At 31.2% G+C, this 20543-nt stretch overlaps 3 protein-coding genes and 1 long non-coding RNA gene across 7 annotated transcripts in view; 2 read left to right on the plus strand and 2 right to left on the minus strand.

The window, feature by feature from the left end:
* Positions 1 to 20543, minus strand: part of LOC120279284 (putative disease resistance protein RGA3) — a 49958-nt gene that overhangs the window by 24795 nt on the left and 4620 nt on the right. The window lies entirely within an intron of this gene.
* The window catches only part of LOC120279282 (putative disease resistance protein RGA4), a 98396-nt gene that overhangs the window by 21221 nt on the left and 56632 nt on the right, over positions 1 to 20543 (minus strand). For 2 of the 4 annotated variants that reach the window (XM_039286184.1, XM_039286185.1), the window contains exons 7-12: positions 19761 to 20053; positions 19610 to 19681; positions 19056 to 19111; positions 18825 to 18889; positions 18146 to 18334; positions 17347 to 17655 (exon numbers count right to left, since the gene is read on the minus strand). The exons of the other annotated variants lie outside the window; for them this stretch is intronic. The gene's annotated coding sequence lies outside the window, so the exon portion shown is untranslated. Of the gene's footprint in view, positions 1 to 17346; positions 17656 to 18145; positions 18335 to 18824; positions 18890 to 19055; positions 19112 to 19609; positions 19682 to 19760; positions 20054 to 20543 lie in introns of those variants that run through there. 4 annotated transcript variants of the gene reach the window in all.
* Positions 13133 to 15448, plus strand: LOC120279288. The gene is made up of 3 exons (XR_005541861.1): positions 13133 to 13284; positions 13380 to 13421; positions 15308 to 15448. It is a non-coding gene; the product is annotated as an uncharacterized LOC120279288 (long non-coding RNA).
* Positions 15450 to 17132, plus strand: LOC120279112 (protein MICROTUBULE BINDING PROTEIN 2C-like; the record flags this gene model as incomplete). Its single annotated transcript, XM_039285980.1, has 4 exons — positions 15450 to 15674; positions 16141 to 16236; positions 16269 to 16358; positions 16787 to 17132. Coding segments are annotated over 4 exons (597 nt in total), but the record flags the coding sequence as incomplete, so codon positions are not given.

Below are 20543 nucleotides of genomic sequence, written 5' to 3' on the forward strand. Positions count from 1 at the left end.
CTCTCCGATGATCACTCAGAGGTTAATCACAATTAGTAAGATAATGAGAACCAGCAGTCACTCAGAAGTTATATATGACATGTAAAGGAGATCCAGCCATGATTATAATATATACTACTACTTGCACACCTCCCAATAAATGAAGAAAAAAATATTGTGCAACTCCCATTGCCTGGAAAATGCATCTTAATATATATATATATATATATTATTAAGACATCTTATCTTGTCCATAAAGTTAGTAGCATAGTCAATGAACAGCAAGTCCCATCTGGGACACCTTGCAAGTTGAATTAAATTAATCATTCAAGCAGATCTACCCACTTAAAATATAATCAATCTTTCACAACAAGACATGGTGAGTGAGCTGTATGCCACTTCTTGGCCGGATAGTGTTAAAAAAATGAGATAAACAAAACCATACAACTTGTAAATCATTGAGCACTGCATCATATTATATTACAATAATTAAATCATACCAATTAATTACATGGTTTTAAGATATATTTTGTTAACTAAACATGCATGATGATGTGAGCTGTCTGATATATAGCTCTTGTATACCTTGAAAGTAATTAACAAATCATTCAACTTGTGTATCTTTAAACGTTTGTGTTTCATATTATATTACATTAAGGACATACTATAATCAGACAGTTTAATTAACAAACGTAATTGTTAACAAGCTCCAATTAACAATATGTGCAATTGGATGGACAGCTATTTCTTTGATATATATTTTTTTCAAGAAAGAGATATACGAATGTAAAGTTTAATTTGTGAGGTTCGTTGACTAATTGCAAAGTTACCAATAGCAATCATAACAAGATATAAGTTCCATTAACTCTCACAAATGGCACACCAAAGAGCAAAGATCATAACTGTAGTTCAATCCGGGGTTGAAATCAAATTCAATATGCTTGCAAGTTTCATTCATGTTGTTAACATCTCAGTCTGAGTATATTCCTTTGCTGACTAGATAGAATTGATGTTTAGTCTTGGTCTTGATCATTTGCTTGAGCATAGAATTCATCGTCATCAGTTTGAATTGTAGCCATATATAGCGGTTTTGTTACATTAGTTTCAAAGAGAAAAAACAGAGTTTCCTCAGAGCAACAGTATATATATATATATATACATGAGAAGAAAGAGGCATCTATGTTAGTAACTCATATGAAACTGTCACACATTATTGTTCAGAAAAATAAGAACAAAATCAACTATTAATTAAATAACTGACATCTTATTCTATCAATCTCCAAAACTCATGGTGTAAATGAATTAAGCCGTAACAAGCACAGGGAGATCATCAAGTTTCAAGCTCAACTCAGTGTAAATTGAAGAAATAAGTAAAGGAGACAACCGTTTCATGATAACAAAGTTACAAGTGAGGAGCTTAATTCCAAATCAGAAAACAGATTAAATAAATAATTCAAACAGACTATGTTTCTGTGCCACCAAAAAACAATCATATCATTTAAAATCAGAATTATCAAATATATATCCAGTATAAAGGCAGTGTAGTCACATTACCTAAGAAAAAAAAAAGCATAGAGAAAAGAACACAGAGAGATAGCTCTGACATTACTGTGGAAAAGGACACAGCACTTAAACCCAAAGCTTTATCAGAGACTTGATTAGTATACATAGAGACCAAATAACTTGTACTTCCAAACAATCAAGCATGCAGTTGAGTCATAATAAAGCATCACATATTTGCCACAAAAATATGTATATCCACCATTCCTCCTGTGAAGACAAATACAAGCTAAATAAAATAGAATTACACAAGTGCTTAGGTTTAATCCAAATCATAAATTATATAAATAAATAGTTCAAAACACATTAATTGAATGCATGCAAGATTAATTAAATGTGCAATGATTCACACACACACAGACATACACACACCAAGTTATACATAAGGCATGTATATCATAATTAACAGTTGAAGCTAGCTAGAGTCCTCATATATATAGAGATGAAAGAGAATAAAAAAGAAAATGAATCAAGAGGTTTAATATGAATCATACCAGTTGATATAAAATCAACAAGTTTGGTTTGATAAGATAATGTTTGCTTGTAATTAAAACACATGCTTTTCTTCCTCTGCACTGGCTATAAAGCTGGGTTTTTGCTGAAGGAACAATCAGTATGTACGCACTCGAAAACACTGATGCAGTGCCTGGGCACAGTGATCCAAATGTAAGTGGAATTCATCATCATGACACTTTTCATGCTCTTGTATATATGCCCACAACCACAAGAGTTAGGCCTACAACAAAGCACTAGAGTTCTCTGCAAAAGGCATTACATACCACAGTTTTAAAGATATGGGAAACTAGCTTATAGGAGAGATTGTAATGCAGCGTCATATAACATATATTTATATTTATAAACCAGTCACTATACATGTCCACATCTGTCCACCTTCTACAATTTTTTTTGAATGATGGGGGAATTTGCTGTCAAATTACACCTGTCATCCTTAAGGGATGCTGCCCCAAAAAGGTTAACATTTTCAATTGGCTGGCTTGGGATAACAAGATCCTAACTTTAGATAACCTAGCCTTGCGTCGCTGTAATGTCCTTCCAATGTCCACTTGTGTGATGTGTTGCTCTGCAATTGAGACTAATGATCACCTCCTTATTCACTGCCCGGTGGCTTCTGCTATCTGGGGTTATTTTGGTAGGCTCTTTGGTGATCGGATGTCCCCGAGAAGTCTTAAGGACCTCTGGGGCAACTGGAGGAGGATTGGATCTAAACCTTTGTATTATATTTTGAGACTTACTTGTAAAGGCGATCTCTTGGTGTATTTGGCTTGAACGAAATGCTCGCATTTTCAATTCTACTTTTATGTCGAATGTCTCTATTATTAAAAAAATTGATCATTTGATGATTCTGTGGATTTTAGCAGTGCCTGAGGCAAAAAGAGCTAAATTGGAGGAACCAGTGTCTAAAATCAAGAGGAGCCTGGAGTTCTTTACTTCCGCTGACGATGAGCAGGCTATCCAGGCTGCCCGGCCGCCCCCCAGGGAGAGTAGTCTTGTTGTTATATTCGGGTTCCTTTAGGATCCCCTTCCTTTATGAACCCCTTCTTTGTGTTTTTGCTTTGGTTTTTTGAGTTGTTGCTCTCCCACTCCTTGTGGTTGACGCTGTTTGTTATTTCTAACCCCTTTTTGGTGGGGTAGACTATCTTTTTTTAATGCATTGTTGTTTATCCACTTTTTTCATGTCCCACATCTCGTGTAACTTCTTGAAAAGTTATTTAGTTAAATTTTTTATATAAATAAAAAATTTATTTATATACTCACTTATTGCTTGGGTTGTCAAGACAATGATAGGATAGGACGTGGGGTTTATTTAAATTTAAATACTTTTTTTTAATTTTGTTTAGTTTTCTTAAAATTTTTTATTACATATATAAATAAATATAATTATGTGTAATCCATTGAGGTTGATCTAAATGACACGCCTTGTTTTTTGGGCTGTGTTTTGCTTGGAATACCAACCATGCATTTCAAGTCTTTTGTTTTTTTTAACAATTTTAAATTTAAATTTTTACGTAAGAAAAAAAAATCTGCTAACTAAAAGATATCTAACTTTTTACTGAGTTTCTAATACCTTGTTCAGATTCTTGTAGACTCTTTACGTTTTAGAAACTTAGTGGGTTAAAAAAAAATTTTTGTAAAAAATATGTTTTTAAATATAAATTTAATTTTATAGCTAGATAAAATCATAAATATAAAATTAAAAAATATATATTTATCAACAAAGAATATCATTCATGTGTCTATTTCCTCATTGCCTAAAATCTCTGACATCATGATTTTTGTCGGGAGCAAGAGCACATGCATTGCTCACTTTGGAAAAAGTAGTGTCATTAACCTTTTTATATATATTTTTTTTAATTCCAAAATTTGGTTTAAAAAATAATTTTATAAACTTTTTTAAAAACATAAAAACAAAAAAAATCAAATTCGTTGGTTTTTTTTCAATTGTAACCATTTTTAATATTATTGTAGCTCTAGAATATTCTTATAATTTGATTTATTCTTATTCTCGAATCGTGGAGCCTGTGATTAGCTTATAGCTTTTTCTTTGTAGTTTTTTTAAAACCTTTTTATAGTTTTATTGGTATTTTCAAAACCTTTGGATTGGTTTATGATTTATATGCATCATTCATAATTTCAACTTTTTCTTTTTTTCGGTTAATAGTGATTGAAATCAAAATGCTTTCCAAATTTAGTTTTCAAAATAAAAAAATTATACTCTCACAACAAATTTTGATGGTTGGAATGAATGAATCGACAAGATAGGATATTTAGGGGACATAACTCACTCTGCCAATTTATTTATTAGCTTATTTTTTATTTTTATTTTTATTTTTGATATATTTAAGTCACAAGTAGCTGACCAATCACTAATAAGGGTAAATAGTTTGAGTAAGTACTATACTATGATCAATTTTTAGTTTGAGCATCGAACTTTAATTTGTATAATTTCGGTTATCCAACTTCAATTTAGTTTCACCAAGAGAGTACCAAGGAGTTTTTAGGAGGGACTTGATGAAGTGGTTGCTGGAATTGCCTTGTTAGCAGGAATTACCTTGTCATCAACTGCCACTCACATGCCACATTATAAAAAATGTACACATGACCACCTATTATGTATGCATGAACATTGGTGATTTGCATAATAAATGACCATGTGGACATCGTTGATGATGTGGCATGTAAAGGGTCAGTAGATTACATGACAAATTGATGTTAATGAGGCAATTCTGGCAACCACATCATCAAATTCCTCCCGGAAATCCCTTGGTAGCATCTCGGTGAAACCAAATTAAAATTGGATAACAAAAATTATACAAATTGAAGTTTGATGCTTAAAAGTGAAAATTGACCATATTACAGTACCCAATCAAGATATTTACCCCACTAAATAATATTTTTATGTTTTAGCTCCCATAAGAGTACTCCTAATGACCCATCTTGTCGTATAAAGTCCATAATTATATATATTTATCTTTAATATTTTTTTAATTTTATTCTTATTTTATTAGAAAAAATAAATAAACCACGTACAATGAAAGAATAACATAATATAGACTGACACAAAGACGATATGATGAGTGTATGATTGTTTATTATTTTATATCATTTTGTACACTCATTAGGTATGTATTAGTGTTATTTATGAAGCCAGGACATACTTACTTATGGTCACTTTACCATCGTGCCTATGACCGTAAGCCTATTCCAGAGAACCTTGTGGGTATGATTATGCCTATAAAGAGGAGCATAAAAATAGACCAGAGGATCTTACGGGTAGGACTTACGCCCGTAAGATAGACCCTAAGGACTATCCAGAGGAGTTTACGATTACAAAGTTTACCACAGTAAGGTAAGCCGTAACACTAGGTAGAAGATCTTACGGATGGGACTTATGCCCATAACTGATCCCATAAGGCTAGTGGCCCATCATCCCCAGCTTCTTACAGCCGCATTCTTATGCCCGTAAGCAACCCGCAAGTGGCGCAGTATAAGTATTCCTGATATGGGTTTCTGGAGTATCTTTTGTTCTATTGGAAGATGAGGTTGAGGGGAAGAAAAGGGGCGAATCTCTAGGGCTTTGGAGGCAATTCTAGAGGTAGATTAAGCCCATCTATCTTGGCGAAAAAGGATTGTAGCCATCAAGGTTAGTTTGGCGGCATTCGTGGAACGTCCTAGGGCATTCTTCGACAATCATCTCTTTACACAATTGAAAAGGGGGTTTGTCTTCTTTGATTTCTCTAAGTTCAAATAGGATTACATACTTATACAACATTTATCCTGAACTTAACAAATCCTAGAGGGATAATATGCCTGGACATCCCTTTTCTCCCTGGTACCTCAGCTACTTTTATTTCCTTATTCTTGTTTTCTTCTCTTTCATTTCTTAGTTTGCTCGCACACATCACTACTTTTGTTTAAGCTAATTTTCGGGATTAGGACTAATACTAGTACTCTCGGGGTGTGTTTGATACGTAGCTAAGTACAACACAATCAGTACATAACAGAACAAGTAGTTGTGATACAGCACAACTATTTGTCTTGTACCATGTTTGATATTCTATAGATAGCTTTTCGAGTACTGGACAAAAATATTATAAAATTACTTCTAATACCCTTTATATTATCTTATGTTTGTTTTACAATAAACAACTTCACAATAAGATATCATTTTCAATATTTTAATTAATTTTTTTATAATTAGTCAATTTAGTAAATCATAATTATGTTTTTTTAATTTTTAAAATATATGCAAAATTAATTTTTTTGTTCAAAAATACATGATAAATTCCGTTAATATATCAATCAGTTAAATATTATTATTTTTTATATGAGATTGCTAATATGTTTGATATATCTATGAAAAATCATATCTATGATTCGTGAATATAAGATATAAAAGAGATTTATATTTATTTTTTATACAATTTAAATTTTTAATTTTTTTAAATTTAAATATTATTATGTTAATTTTTTTATGATTTAAAATTTTAATTTTAAGATATAGATATTGATCTTACATTTAAAAAAATGTTATATTATTAAAATTGATTAGCGTCGTGGGACTTGATGAGCGTCGTGGGATGTGATATACATGATTGTATTTTTTTATTCTTTATTAAGGGTAATTTAGTCTTTTGCTATACTGTACCACGATAAAACTTTTGTACCGAGGTTTTGATAGTACAAAAATTTTAACTACTTGTGTTGTACTCTGAAATTCTCTTGTGTTGTACTTTCAACTTTTTAACAAACCAAACAAAGAACAAGAGAAGTTGTGTTGTGTTGTACCTCAAAATTTTGCGTATCAAACGGACCCTCGATCTTCCTTGTGGACTGATACCTCGCTTTTGAACACTTTATTATATGATTAGTACACACACTCGTGTCCCTATCACGGTACAACCCAAAGAAAAATAAAACAAATCATTCACTTGGCATGGAGAATACATCAAAAAAGAAAAAAAAAACAACAAACAACAAACACATACAAGTAACAAACAGATGCTACCCTAGAGAAAAAAAATCATAAAATTTGTTATCATATAACCTACTTTATAAAAAATTGAGGGCCTAGAAAATATTATAAATAGTTTTTTTCCCTAAAACTATATATTTTAGGTTATATATACTAATTTGTAAATAAAAATTTAAGAGGCCGGACAATGGATTTTTTGTAATAAAATAAGTGATATTATATAAAATTAATTTGTATAATATCGTAGAACCCACAATAAATTTTTCACATTTTTATAAAAAGTAATTTTTTATATTATATCTATAAATTTGTAAAAAAGTGTTTTTTTAAATAATAAAGGAGAAAAGAAAGCAAAACTGAAAGGTTCAACTTCCACCTAGTGGTGATAGGTGTTAGTAGTATTTATATTTTTATATTTTTTTGAAATTATTATAATCTTGAGTCCGAATGAATATAAATTTTTTAATATTTATAATTCTTTAAAATTTAAGTCAGCACCTCTTAGTTTTGCTCCTGGTCCTGCCATTTAGTTATAGTAGTTGATTAGATTGCTAAGGAGAATAACACCAAAAGAATAATAAATAGATGAAGGAGGTTCATGGGGATATACTCAGTATGAGGGATCATCTATCTATGGTAACACCGTAACAAGCTTTCGAGTGTCTTCAATGTAATCCATGATGATATTTGCATTTTTTACCACACCGGAGAAGGAGTTCATTAAGTCAAGGCAATGCTTAATAGTATACTAAAAAAATTCAAGCTAATTCTTGACTGAGTTAGGGCTGCAGAAAAGTAGTGAACGATCATAAAATTATTTTTGGTAATTTCTTAATTAGCGGAGTGGGATAATAATTAAAAATATCATTATTTGCCCCAACCATCTTGGACATTGCCTAGGGCTATAAACGAGCCAATACGTTCGTTAAAAGCTCGAAGGCTCGGCTCATTAAGGGCTCGGCTCGACTCGCTGTTGAGTTAAATGAGTGATTCTCAAACCCGATTATTAAGCTCGTAAAATAAACGAGCCGAGCCTGAACACCATCAAGCTCGGCTCGTTAAGGCTCGTGAGTAGACTCATTTATATGGATCATTAAAACTCGTTTATATGAATCGTTAAAAGCTCGTTTATATGCTCATTTATATGAATTGTTAAAAGCCCGTTTATATGAATCGTTAAAAACTCGTTTATATGAATTGTTAAAGAACTTGTATAATGGATCAATTAAAGCTTGTTTATAAGAACCGTTAAAGGACTTGTTTATCATCTCGTTAATAGCACATTTATAAAAATCATTAAGGGATTTATTTATAGTATCAATGTATCATATACATTTACATGTTTATTTACAAAAAAATTTATGAATAGAATTATTTATAGTATTATTATCGACATATATACAATGATAATATTATAAAAAAACTATAAACTAGTTTTATTTTTCCACTAGACTTTTTGAAATGATGCAAGATAGCATAAATATGTTTTTTTAATTAATTTTTATAATTTATGAAGAATTTTTTAAAAACTCTACTTAAAACGAGATCACTGATCAAGTGAAACCATTAATTAATGAATTTTTTCCAAAATTATTGAAAATTTTAAATTTCTACTTTTTAAATATAATTTATTCATTGAGCAAGGGCTTTTAAGTAAGTTTGGATAGAAAAAAAGTAGAAGCAATTTTTAATTTTTGACGGGTTAAAAGGTGAAACCCTAAAAATTAATAAAATGAACCGCATTTCTTCTTTTCCCGTTTTCCCCCATTCTCTCTTCGAACTCCGCCGAGGCCGCTGAAGAGCGCTCCGGTTCTGCTACGCCGGCGAGATCGAGTACGGTGATCTATTTTTTTTTAAGAAAAATAATATTTGATTTGGGAAATCTGATTTAATGTTCTAGGGTATTATGTTTGTTTTTACTATTTTTATTTGTTGTATATGATAAAATTTCATGAGAACAATTCTAATAAAGGCCCAAATCTTATTTGGGTCTTAGTGCTTGGATGGAGGTATTTGGAGAAAAGGCAAGGGAATGTTTTTAAAAACTCATGCTTGTGCAGGGGGTTTTAGGGGGAGGTTAAGGTTGAGAGGGGTTGATGGAGGTTTTAAAACCTTAACTTTTCTCTCATTTCTCAACCCTCAAAATTGGAGAGTTGGGGTGGTTTTGAGTACCAATATTTTTTATTGATTAAAACGCTCATACTCATTTGCAAAAAATTCTAAGATATTTGATTAATTAATACTAATTAATATAATAATATAATATTATTAATTAAATATTATTAGTTAATAAATAATATTATTAATTAATATTATTATATTAAATAATATTAATTAATATCATTATTAATTAATATAGTAATAATTAATGGAGATATTTATGTAAATAATGAAGAGAATCATGTATAAGTTTCATGTAATTGTAAATAAAGTTACAACTTTTGTCTTTCATTATAGGGGTAATTGAGTACTCTATAGTATTGAGGACCAAAAGAGTAATGCATGACACAGATCTAATCGTGTGAGGTTTTCAGACTTTCATTATTGCCCAAATAATGGGTAATGCATGATCAATACGCACGCTATGTATTGCCTAAATAACTTACCATTGAGCTGAAGTGTTACCATAAGCGTAATAATTAAAAATAAAAAACCTTTCAACCAGATAACATCACAATTTGCCACAATCTAATGGAAAAGTCTTGGTTTTAAAGTACCAACAAACAGGGGCTGAACTAGAAATAAAATTTAGGGGGTGCTGAATTTAAATTTAAAAAATTTATAAATATTAAACAACTTTATTAATTCAAACTTGAGATGATAGTAATCAATATTTAAAAAATATAAAATATACATTCATCTAAAATTTTGATTTATGTGTAAAAAACCTAACATATCTACAAAATTAGCAAATATCTCAACTAGCTGTTAAACAATAAATGAACAAATAATACAATTAAAAAATAACTTACCACAAGTTCACAATCTAAATTTATTTATCCAACAATTATTTAACAAATAATCTACTAATAATCAATTTTTCCATAACAATTAATAACAACAAATATTTAATAGTTTACAACAATTTTCGTAATAAATTAATCAAACAAATATTTAACAAATATCCAACAATTATTTAACAAATATCAAATATTTTTAGACAACAAATAATCACATAAAAATTAAATAAATAAAATTAGATATAAAATAAATAGAAAAAATACATAATTAGTTCCTATAATGAAAGATAATATAAACTTGAAAGAGATTGAGCAAAAAAAGAAAACTCATAAACCTGCAATGATTGTTTTTAGAGATTTTGAGATAGCAATTGCATTTTTTTAGAGTTTTATTTTTATTTATTATTAACTAATTTTTACGTTAATATCCTAAAAAATTGATAATTATGTATTATAACTAAAAAAATATCTAAATATAAAATTAAAAAAAAATTGAAGATCCATGTTTGGTTAGCCATATTATTTATTATTGTAACCCAACATCAATTTTATTTAATATAATAATTTTATTATTTTTATTTAGTGAAAATTGCTAAAAACACCCCCAAAGTTTGCAATATGCACAGATTCTCTCCCTAAATTTGAATATCCATAAAAACCCTTTCCTTTTGAATACAATGATTTTTTAAACCCCCCAAACATCTAACAATGATTGATAGAGTTGATTTAGAATTTTTTGGACGAAATTGTCCCTTGCGTGGGAAGTTGTGGCAAGTGTGACAGGGTTTGACTATAATGCCCTTGGGTGCAATGAGTTTCTATTTAAAATATGAGGCTTCTGTTTAAAATATGAGGTTTCTATTTAAAATATGAGGTTCTGTTTAAAAAATAAGTTTTCTGTTTAAGAAATGAGTACATGCATTACTCTTCATGCTAACCCTAAATTCTTTTTGTTCGTAGTAATAATATAATCATGCTAACCCTAAATTTTTCCCACAAACTTATTAAATTTTTGAATGTAAATATCGTTATCTCCATATAATAAAAAACGACCATCTTTTATGGTTGTTTATCTTTGTTTAACTATCGATGTTTCGTTTAATATATTGCGTTTACGTTTAAAAAGTGCTTAAATATCGTTGTTTTTTATTTAAATATGTATGCAGTGGCCAAGATTAATTGGTTTTTATACCCGGGATTAATTTGTCACGTAAATATTGGTTTTTCCGTTTATATATCAATGTTTCGTTTAAAAAAATAAGTTTCTTTGTTTAAAAAATGAGGTTTCAGTTTAAGAAATGAGTTTTCTGTTTAAGAAATGAGGTTTCTATTAGATTTCTGTTTAAGAAATAAGGTTTCTGTTTAAAAAATAAGTTCTCTGTTTAAAAAATAAGTTCTCTGTTTAAGAAATGAGTACGTGCATTACTCTTCATGCTAGCCTAAATTCTTTTGTTTGTAGTTATAAGTTTGTTTGTAGTTATAATGTAATCATGCTAACCTAAATTTTTTCCCATAAACTTATTAAGTTTTTAATGTAAATATCGTTATCTCCATATAATAAAGAACGACCATCTTTATGCATGTTTGTCTTTATTTAACTATCGATGTTTCTGTTTAATATATTGTGTTTATGTTTAAAAAAGTGCTTAAATATCGTTGTTTCTATTTAAATATGTACGAGTGGCCAATATTAATTGGTTTTTATACCCAGGATTAATTTGTCATATAAATATTGGTTTTCTGTTTAAATATCAATGTTTCTGTTTAAAAAATGAGTTTTCTGTTTTAAAAAATGAGGTTTCTGTTTAAGAAATGAGTTTTCTGTTTAAGAAATGAGATTTATGTTATGTTTCTATTTAAGAAATGAGTTTTCTGTTTAAAAAATGAGCTCTCTGTTTAAGAAATGAGTTCTCTGTTTAAGAAATGAGTACATGTATTACTCTTCATGCTAACCTAAATTCTTTTGTTTGTAGTTATAAGTTTGTTTGTAGTTATAATTTAATCATGCTAACCTAAATTCTTTTCCACAAACTTATTAAATTTTTAATGTAAATATCGTTATCTCCATATAATAAAGAACGACCGTCTTTATGTTTGGTTGTCTTTGTTTAACTATTGATGTTTCTGTTTAATATATTGTGTTTACATTTAAAAAAGTGCTTAAATATCGTTGTTTCTATTTAAATATGTACGAGTGACCAAGATTAATTGGTTTTTATACCCAGGATTAATTTGTCACGTAAATATTGGTTTTTCTGTTTAAATATCAATGTTTCTGTTTAAAAAATGAGTTTTCTGTTTAACAAAATGAGGTTTCTGTTTAACAAAATGAGGTGGTTTTGTTAGGTTTCTGTTTAAGAAATGAGTTTTCTGTTTAAGAAATGAGGTTTTCGTTTAAAAGAAATGAGCTCTCTGTGTAAGAAATGAGTTCTCTGTGTAAGAAATGAGCTCTCTGTGTAAGAAATGAGTTCTCTGCTTAAGAAATGAGTACTACGAAAAGGAATGCATGAAAAATGTATGCACAAAGGTTTAAGAAGCGATGATGAAATTTCATATGCGTAGAGCAAAAGGAAGAGAAAGCAATAAAAGAAAAGTGCTATTCGAGGTATTCAAAACTCACACTTGTTTGGGAAGTTTTGAAATTCTTGAGAGTAAGCAGGTAATTTTTCTTTTTTTATTTAATATTGTGGGTAGAATTTTTATAAATAAAGAATATCGCTTTTCATATGAATTAAAATTATCAATACTTTGATTATATATATATATATATATATATATATATATATATATATATATATATATATATTCATATTAATTCATGGGCAAGGGGTGCTTGAGCACACCCTTGCTCCCCTCTAGATCCGCCTATGCCAACAAAGCAATTTACATTATATACATAAGATCACAAACATTAATTGAAAAAAAAATTTATTTTAAAGCACTAACAGAAAATTTCAAAATTTACAGGGGTTTATCTATAAAATCTCAAATAATTTGGGTACTATTTCCAAATGAGCACAGTGGCATTTCCGTTATTAATCCAAAAACTAAGGTCATTTTATTTGAAATTCATATATAAGCCTCCCATTCTAAATTTCAAACGAAACGATTAGCTTCTTTACGTTTTTTTCTCTTCCCATTTTACCCCTCATCCGCCTTCGAATTTTCAAACCCTGGGATCCCAACGCCGGAGAGGTCTCAACGCCGGCGAGGCCTCGCCGATCCGGCTGGGACTGGGGTGTCTTCTCGTCCTTCTTCGTCTTCTTCGTCTTCTTCGTCTTCTTCCTCATGGTATCTTCCCTCTCTTTCCTAATTATTCTCCACATTCACCATGATTCGCCTTTTTAGGTCTTCTTTATGTGATTTTCTAGTGTTTTTTTGGTTAGGGTCGGAGATCAACATCGTCGTTCACACGGCGGGCTTCCATGGTCTACACTCCTGCTCCTTCACACCCTGTTTATGAGTTCACTTTTGATAAAAAAAGTTCACTTTTTGTTTATCTTTTTTTTTTAAAAAAAAATTCAAATTACTGGATATATATTCCTCTTGGATTCTTTCGCATGCGTTTAATTTGAATCTTCTTAGAATTCATGTCCATTCTGGAATAGTTTTTGGTTTTATATGAATTTGATTCTGTTCTGGGGAGTTTGTTGTTATTTTATCTTCTTGTTTTTCAGAATATCTTTAATTTTTTTGTTATCAGAAGTGAAGGAATTAAAATATGAGTTCATATAAATTCTTTGATATCCCTGCTTAGTTCAGTTCAAAAATGTGAAATTTTTTTGCTGAACTTTTTGGGAATTCATGTGTGGGTTGTGCATAGGTTTGCTTTCATTGGACTTAGTTACTATTGAACTGACGGAACTACCTGTGAAGTTGATGAATTGTACTTCTCTATCCCATTATAGGTGACCGTGTTTAGAAGCTTTCTATGTCCCAACTTATTTGGTCGCGTACCTATTTAAATTTTCTAATTTAATCTTACTTATCTGTTTAAATGCATTGTTCTACCACGATCATCTCAAATGGACAGCTTTAGTGAATGGAGAGAGAAATGGGCAAAAATGGGAAAAGGGATGCTAAATATTCATAAATTTTTTAATTCAAACTACTTTTTTTACACTTCATGAAATGGTTAAGGTGGACGTATATGATGGGACGGAAGGAGTAAGTTCGAGAAATTAAGTCATTGATCACTGAATTCGTTTCTTTTTGGCACCGTTGTTGTTTGTTTTTATAAGTTGAAATTTTTGTATTTTCTACTTGTCATGTATTACTAATTATGGGATTGATTCTTCCATGAGGTTATTTGAAATTTTTTGGCAAACCCCGAAAAAAATTTATGCATGCACTTCTGTATAACCACGGATAGTCCTTCAAAAACAAGCCTTGGGTTTCATCCTGGCAATTCTATTTAGATTTTCGGGAAGTGAGGATCAGTGGATCTGCTTCATGGTGGCATTGCTATAGGTTTTTTATATGAGTATAACTTTTTAATTTTTCTACTTGTCATGTATAATTGTTTTTTTGGTATTGATTCTTCCATGAGATTATTTGAAATTTTTTTAGCAGATACAGAAAGTATACCACCCACTTCTGAACTACATTCATTATTGCTCCCAATTTGGACAAAGATACACTCATTTAGATAGCTTCTGGTACTTATGTGAGAAGTTTTATAAATGGTTCTTTAGCATTTTACTTGCAAAAGACTTGAATGGGCTGTGGCTTATAATCTTACTGTTAGGTGGAGAATGAAATAGGTGTGGATAGCTGGACCTTTTGGTAAAAGAAAAGAAAAGAAAAGGAGAATTTATTAAAATTGAAATTTGTCTTGAACAAATGTACAAAATACGACTTCATGGAGATTCAAGGAGGTTGGATTTTGTCTGGTCTTGTTCAATGTTCAAACATGGTGCAGTTGTTAATAAGGCTTTGCTTAGTTGTTCAGTTCACTCTTAAAAGGTCGCATTACTTATATGTCACTCCCTTTCATGTGGACTGGTGTGATGAGCAACAGACTTTTGTTAATTTTAATGAAGAATGGTTGATAAGGATCCTTGTTTATTCCTTTTTCGATGACTATCCTTCTTCTTTCTTTTTGTTCTATTTTTTTCAATCTCTTAAATTAAAAATCATCCTTCATTTTTGGCTACAGACTTGTACTTATAATCCATTTCTTTAGCAGTGGAAAGGTTGTACTCAGAAATGGGATAAAGGGGAACCGCATAAAGAAATTCAATTGCTGCATTTTCTTAGCAATTCTTAGTAAATATTATTATCCTAGAGAATTCAAATAGATGAAAAACTGCAGGTTGACACAAAGGGGAGAAAATCAGCTCAAAGTGTTCATACAAAAAGGAAAGCAGACCTTGCTGGCAGTGCCTTGAAAAAACTTGCTAATGATGGAGATGGCGGTGCTGATGATTTCACTAATCTTTTCTTGTCGAACCAGCCAGTTGCGGAGGTTCTGCAAAAAGAGGGAAGATGTCACTATGTTGTGGGAACAGTTAGATGATCTGGAAAGGAAAATATTAGAGAAAGATCAAGCCTTAAAATCTGCAGAAGATTCCCTTAACCAGATGAAGGTGGCCAATATGCAACTTGAAGAATTAAAGCGTCAGATTACAGAAAAGGATTCATTGATCAAGTCTTCCAGTTCCCAGTTATCTAATGCTCAGGTATATGATCTTAACAGATTAGTAAGTCATTCATGCTGTTAGGCTTGCTTTGTCGTGTAAGTGAAGAAAGATTATGATAATTTGGAGAAGGCAAACTCAATTTTTTATGAATACTTTCTGATGGTGCTTTTCTTGCAATGGACTAAGTTATTAACATTTGCATGCCTGCACAAAAAGTTCTCTAGTTTACATTCCTTTGGCTTCATTTTCACCGATTTGTAAATTTTATGAATTTCAATCTACTTATAATTTCCGACTTTCATCTTTCATCTAGTTGTTATTCAACCTTTATAACTGCAATGACCTGCAAAGGTATTGTGAATTTTTTTCCTGCATTCTCTGTTTTATTTTATGGTACAACATGCTATGCATTTTCATGATGTTAATGTGTAGGTTTACTGATACATGTGTATCATCAATATCTGACCGGCTTTTGACAAGAAACATCTTTTGTTTTTTCCTTCAGATTAAGCTGGCAGAGAAGCAAGCTGCTCTGGAGAAATTAGAGTTGGAAGCAAAGGCATCAAATGCGAAGGTCGAAGAACTCCAGGCAGACTTGGATTCTATGGATTTTTGAAATCAGAGCGCATATGCAGTTGTTTTGAAGAACTTTCAAAATGTGACTCTGATGCGGATCCTGATGATGTAACAACATTTCATCAAGTAGATCGCCTTCCACACATGGTAAGCTCAAATTTTTCAGAGATTCTCATGCTTCATATCATTCATACAACCAGAGATTAGTAAATCGAACAAATATCATTGAAGTGTGTCATGAAATATATTAATTCTAGATAGTCATTCTCCATTGTAATTTAGATGGATTCGTTGTCGCATCCTTATTTCGAACTTGTGAACTCCTAGAAATAGCATCATGAGCAATATTATCTTTCTTATTGATGTAATCACTATTCATACAACCAGAGATTAGTAAATCGAACAACTATCATTGAAGTGTGTAATGAAATATATTAATGCTGGATAATCATTCTTCGTTGTAATTTAGATGGATTTGTTGTCACGCCCTTATTTTGAACTTGTGAACTCCTGGAAATAGCATCATGAGCAATATCATCTTTCTTATTGATGTAATCACTATTCAACTTGAGCAGGATGATCTTGATCTTGATCTTGATGAGGACACAATTGAGAAGATTGAAGAGGCGAGATTGGCTTATGCAGCGGCACTTGCTGCTGCAAAGGAGGACCCGGGCGAAGAATCCTTAATAAGTTTAGCTGAGGCACGTATCAAGCTTCAAGCTTTTGAATTAGAGTGCATCTCACTAACTCAGACTTAATAGTACTTGACTTGTAATTTAGACTTAGCTCCAGGATTTGGTCATTTTGCTTTAACATGAATCTAGTGTTGTTGAGGTTATCTCTATTCATTTTATTGTTGCAAGCTTTGCTAGGGGTGTAAATGATACATTACCACTTGAGCTCAAGCAATTTGTTTCAAACCGACTGTCAAAGAGCGAGTTTTCAACTGAGCTTGAGCTCAAGCAACTTGTTGCTTGGCTCGAACTTGATTGATTACACCCCATGCTCTGCAATGTAGTTGTGTCCAGTGAAAGTATTCTGATCTGGTAAATAGCCAAGAGTAATGATGCTTTTGTGTTTATTTAGTGCATTAATCTTCTTACAAGTGTTTCCATGTCACAATTCACAGAAAGTTCCTGCCAAAGCAATTCCCCAATCCTTTGGCTATAACAGAGCTTCAATTTCTTCACCTTTTCTTCTTCAAAAAATTCAACCAAATGCTGTTAAATTTCTTCCATGATACATTTACTCTGTATAAACCGATCGTGCAATTGAGAACATATATGATAATTCATGAATGAAAATAATAGCAGAAGCTATAGTAATTCAGACGAGAGAAGGAACGTGCTCATGTTAAAAGAAGTCGGAAGGCTTCCCGACTTGAATATTTTGCTCTGCTAGAAAACTTGTGATGACATTCTTCTGCCAACTTTTAAAACTCCTGCACAAACACACAAACAATCACTGAACTAATTAGTTCCATTATCAAGCATGTCGAGAAATGACCGCAAAAGACTTATCTTTCATAATTGAAACAAGAGAAACATGATTTCTACCTCTTTTATACCAATCGAATAAAGATGTAAATTTCATTTATGGCATAACACTTTTTTTTTCTCATTTTTTAGTTCATATTAGAGTAACAAATAGTCCCAAATCAATTAAGTTAGTATCGGTCAAAGTCCAAAACTTTTTGAGTTGAATTGGGATTCTGTACTGTGTGTCAAAGAGTAACTGATAATCCCACCCACATCAGTGCAGTCAGCAACTATGAATACGGACATATGTGCTTGGTTTTGCAACAACTAGTTTCTCTTAGCTCTATTAGTAGATCAGTTTTATAAATTGGTAAAGGTCTTCATCTTAAATTCAAATGTATCACCAACAACTCTAATGAAATTAAAGATTGTATGGAGGAGAGACAAACATACTTGTGATCTAGATGTGCCAAAATTACTCCCCCTGGAAAAGCTTGCTGAGTAGCCTCATAAGAAACTTTGATTGCTTGTTTCCATGTTCCGCCAACTCCTTCCTCTTTATTCTGTTCTTTCTTTTGGTTCGGGTCATCCATCGGCAATGAATACCCAGATAGTAAGTGCCCGACCCATGCACCGTCCTTCCTGTATTTGTTTCCAATAGAAAAAGGATTGAGAACACTGTCTATCATAGAATATCATGTATACTCTACTTTTATAAATAGAAGGAATTTTGATTTCTTCATTCTGATCACATGAAGAAAATAACATTATGGACATACGTACACAACAAGCCTTCTCTTGAAATTCTGAATCCTAAATTCGCCAGCAAATCTAAATCTTGAGACATGATATCATCTACCATAAAACTTAATGACCATTTGGTATCACTTCCTACTTCCTAGTCCTCCACCAAAGGGGATTCATGCCGTTTAATTAGGTATCATGGTTTCTTCATTTTGGCAACACAAACTATACTACATTTTTTGGTAAAAGAAATAGTGGAATAAACTATAATAGCACAATAACATAGTCCTCAATTTTCTTGTAACATTTAATGACTTCTAGTGTGGAATTTATAAGATTAGAAACAAATATACATAATTACAGAATGTAGGAAATCAGTGTTACTTACAGAATAATTAATATCCATAGTAACCACCTCCAAGTCCAAGAAGAACCTTTTTATTATCATTGTTCCTGCATATTAAACCCAGATAAGTTGCTGTAACCTCAAAAAACAGGAAGCTTAGAATAAGTTCATTACATTCTCATCATAAGTATTAATTATATATAATTTGGTTCATGTTAAAAAGGTTCAGACTCTAACAGACAAGGTTTATCTGATGATTAATATTTTCACAACCTGTGCCAATTTCCAACACCGTCACCTCCGCCAAGTCCTAGCCCTTCCCACAATAACTGCAAATGTGAAAAAGTTTAGTTCTTTGATGTCTGAATATAAAGCATATGAGTTTGGGAAAAACAAATGCATGGAAATTTCATCTTCAAGTCTAGCTGTAACACTTGATGAGTAGAACAATTACCAAATATGGATGATTTGATTATTCAAAGTTTCAAAGAAAAAACAGAGCATCCTCTATATTAATTACCAGAAAAATAAGTATATAAGGAAATCAACTGTTAGAGAATTTGATATGCTATTCTATCAATCTTCAAAGCTCATGCTGCAAATTAAAGAAATCAGTAAAATGAAAACCATCCCCTAACTTGGATATGACTTGATACTAAAGTCAAATATTTATACAGCAAACACACACACATATCACAATTCTGTAAATAGAACTACACCAAGTGATGAGCTTAAGTCCAAATCATGAAATAGATCAATTAAAATGCAAAACATATAGAAAACATGAAAGATTAATTAAAGATGCAATGAGTCATATATACATATACCAAGTCATGATCGTCCACGTCTCATTCCTTTGGTGCTCTAATTGAAATTCAAGCTTCAGTCCCCCTATGCGGCTGTCACCAAAAGATATACATATCATACAAAATAAGAAATTGTGAAATAAAGAGAGCAAAAGTTTCATCGTCACATTACTCGATGAAAAAACACAGCACTCCCACCCAAAGCTTCATCAAAGACTTGATTGGAATATTAACTCTTTTGCAAAAGAAAAACTCATGACATTAACTGTGGAGAAAAATAAGCAAATTAAGGAAATCAATTCAACTCCAAAAATAAGGAAAATTTCACTTCCACTCATACAAAATTTAAAAACCATCACATCAAGTTGAAAGTTGAAACCAAGTGATTTGTAAGCTCAAATCATCATGCAGTTGAGTCCCCAAGTCACAATTTGCCATAAAAATCATGTTTATCAGCCATTACTCCTGTGAAACCACGAAAACAAACACATGCATATCACAATTATAAAGGTATAAGTAACAGTTTTACAGTGTCGAGCTTAATTTATAACCATAAAGCTAGAGTTTAAAAATGAGTCATATATATATAGATATATACATACGAGTTGTTATGCACGTCGAAACTAACTTCATCATATTGAGTTGTAGTCAAGGGACCACCTGAGCATTTCCAAGCATAATAAATATCCACCACTAGTATTCTGTTCAATATCCAATAGAAGTTTTATTATGATTAGCAGCTGATTTATATATTTTCAGAACATATGAACAAAAAATCACAATTAATTATTAGGCTCTCTGACATTATTCACAAAGACACAACTTGTACTTCCCCTCCAGAGAGCATCATCAGAATAGCATACGCACAAGCCATGCTCCACAGTATTTTCAGAAGTTCTGCACATCCAAGACATAAATATCTGCATGCATATAACTGCATGCATATGACTGACTC

This window comes from Dioscorea cayenensis, chromosome 16 (assembly GCF_009730915.1).
Source record: "Dioscorea cayenensis subsp. rotundata cultivar TDr96_F1 chromosome 16, TDr96_F1_v2_PseudoChromosome.rev07_lg8_w22 25.fasta, whole genome shotgun sequence".
NCBI classification, from domain to species: Eukaryota; Viridiplantae; Streptophyta; class Magnoliopsida; order Dioscoreales; family Dioscoreaceae; genus Dioscorea; species Dioscorea cayenensis.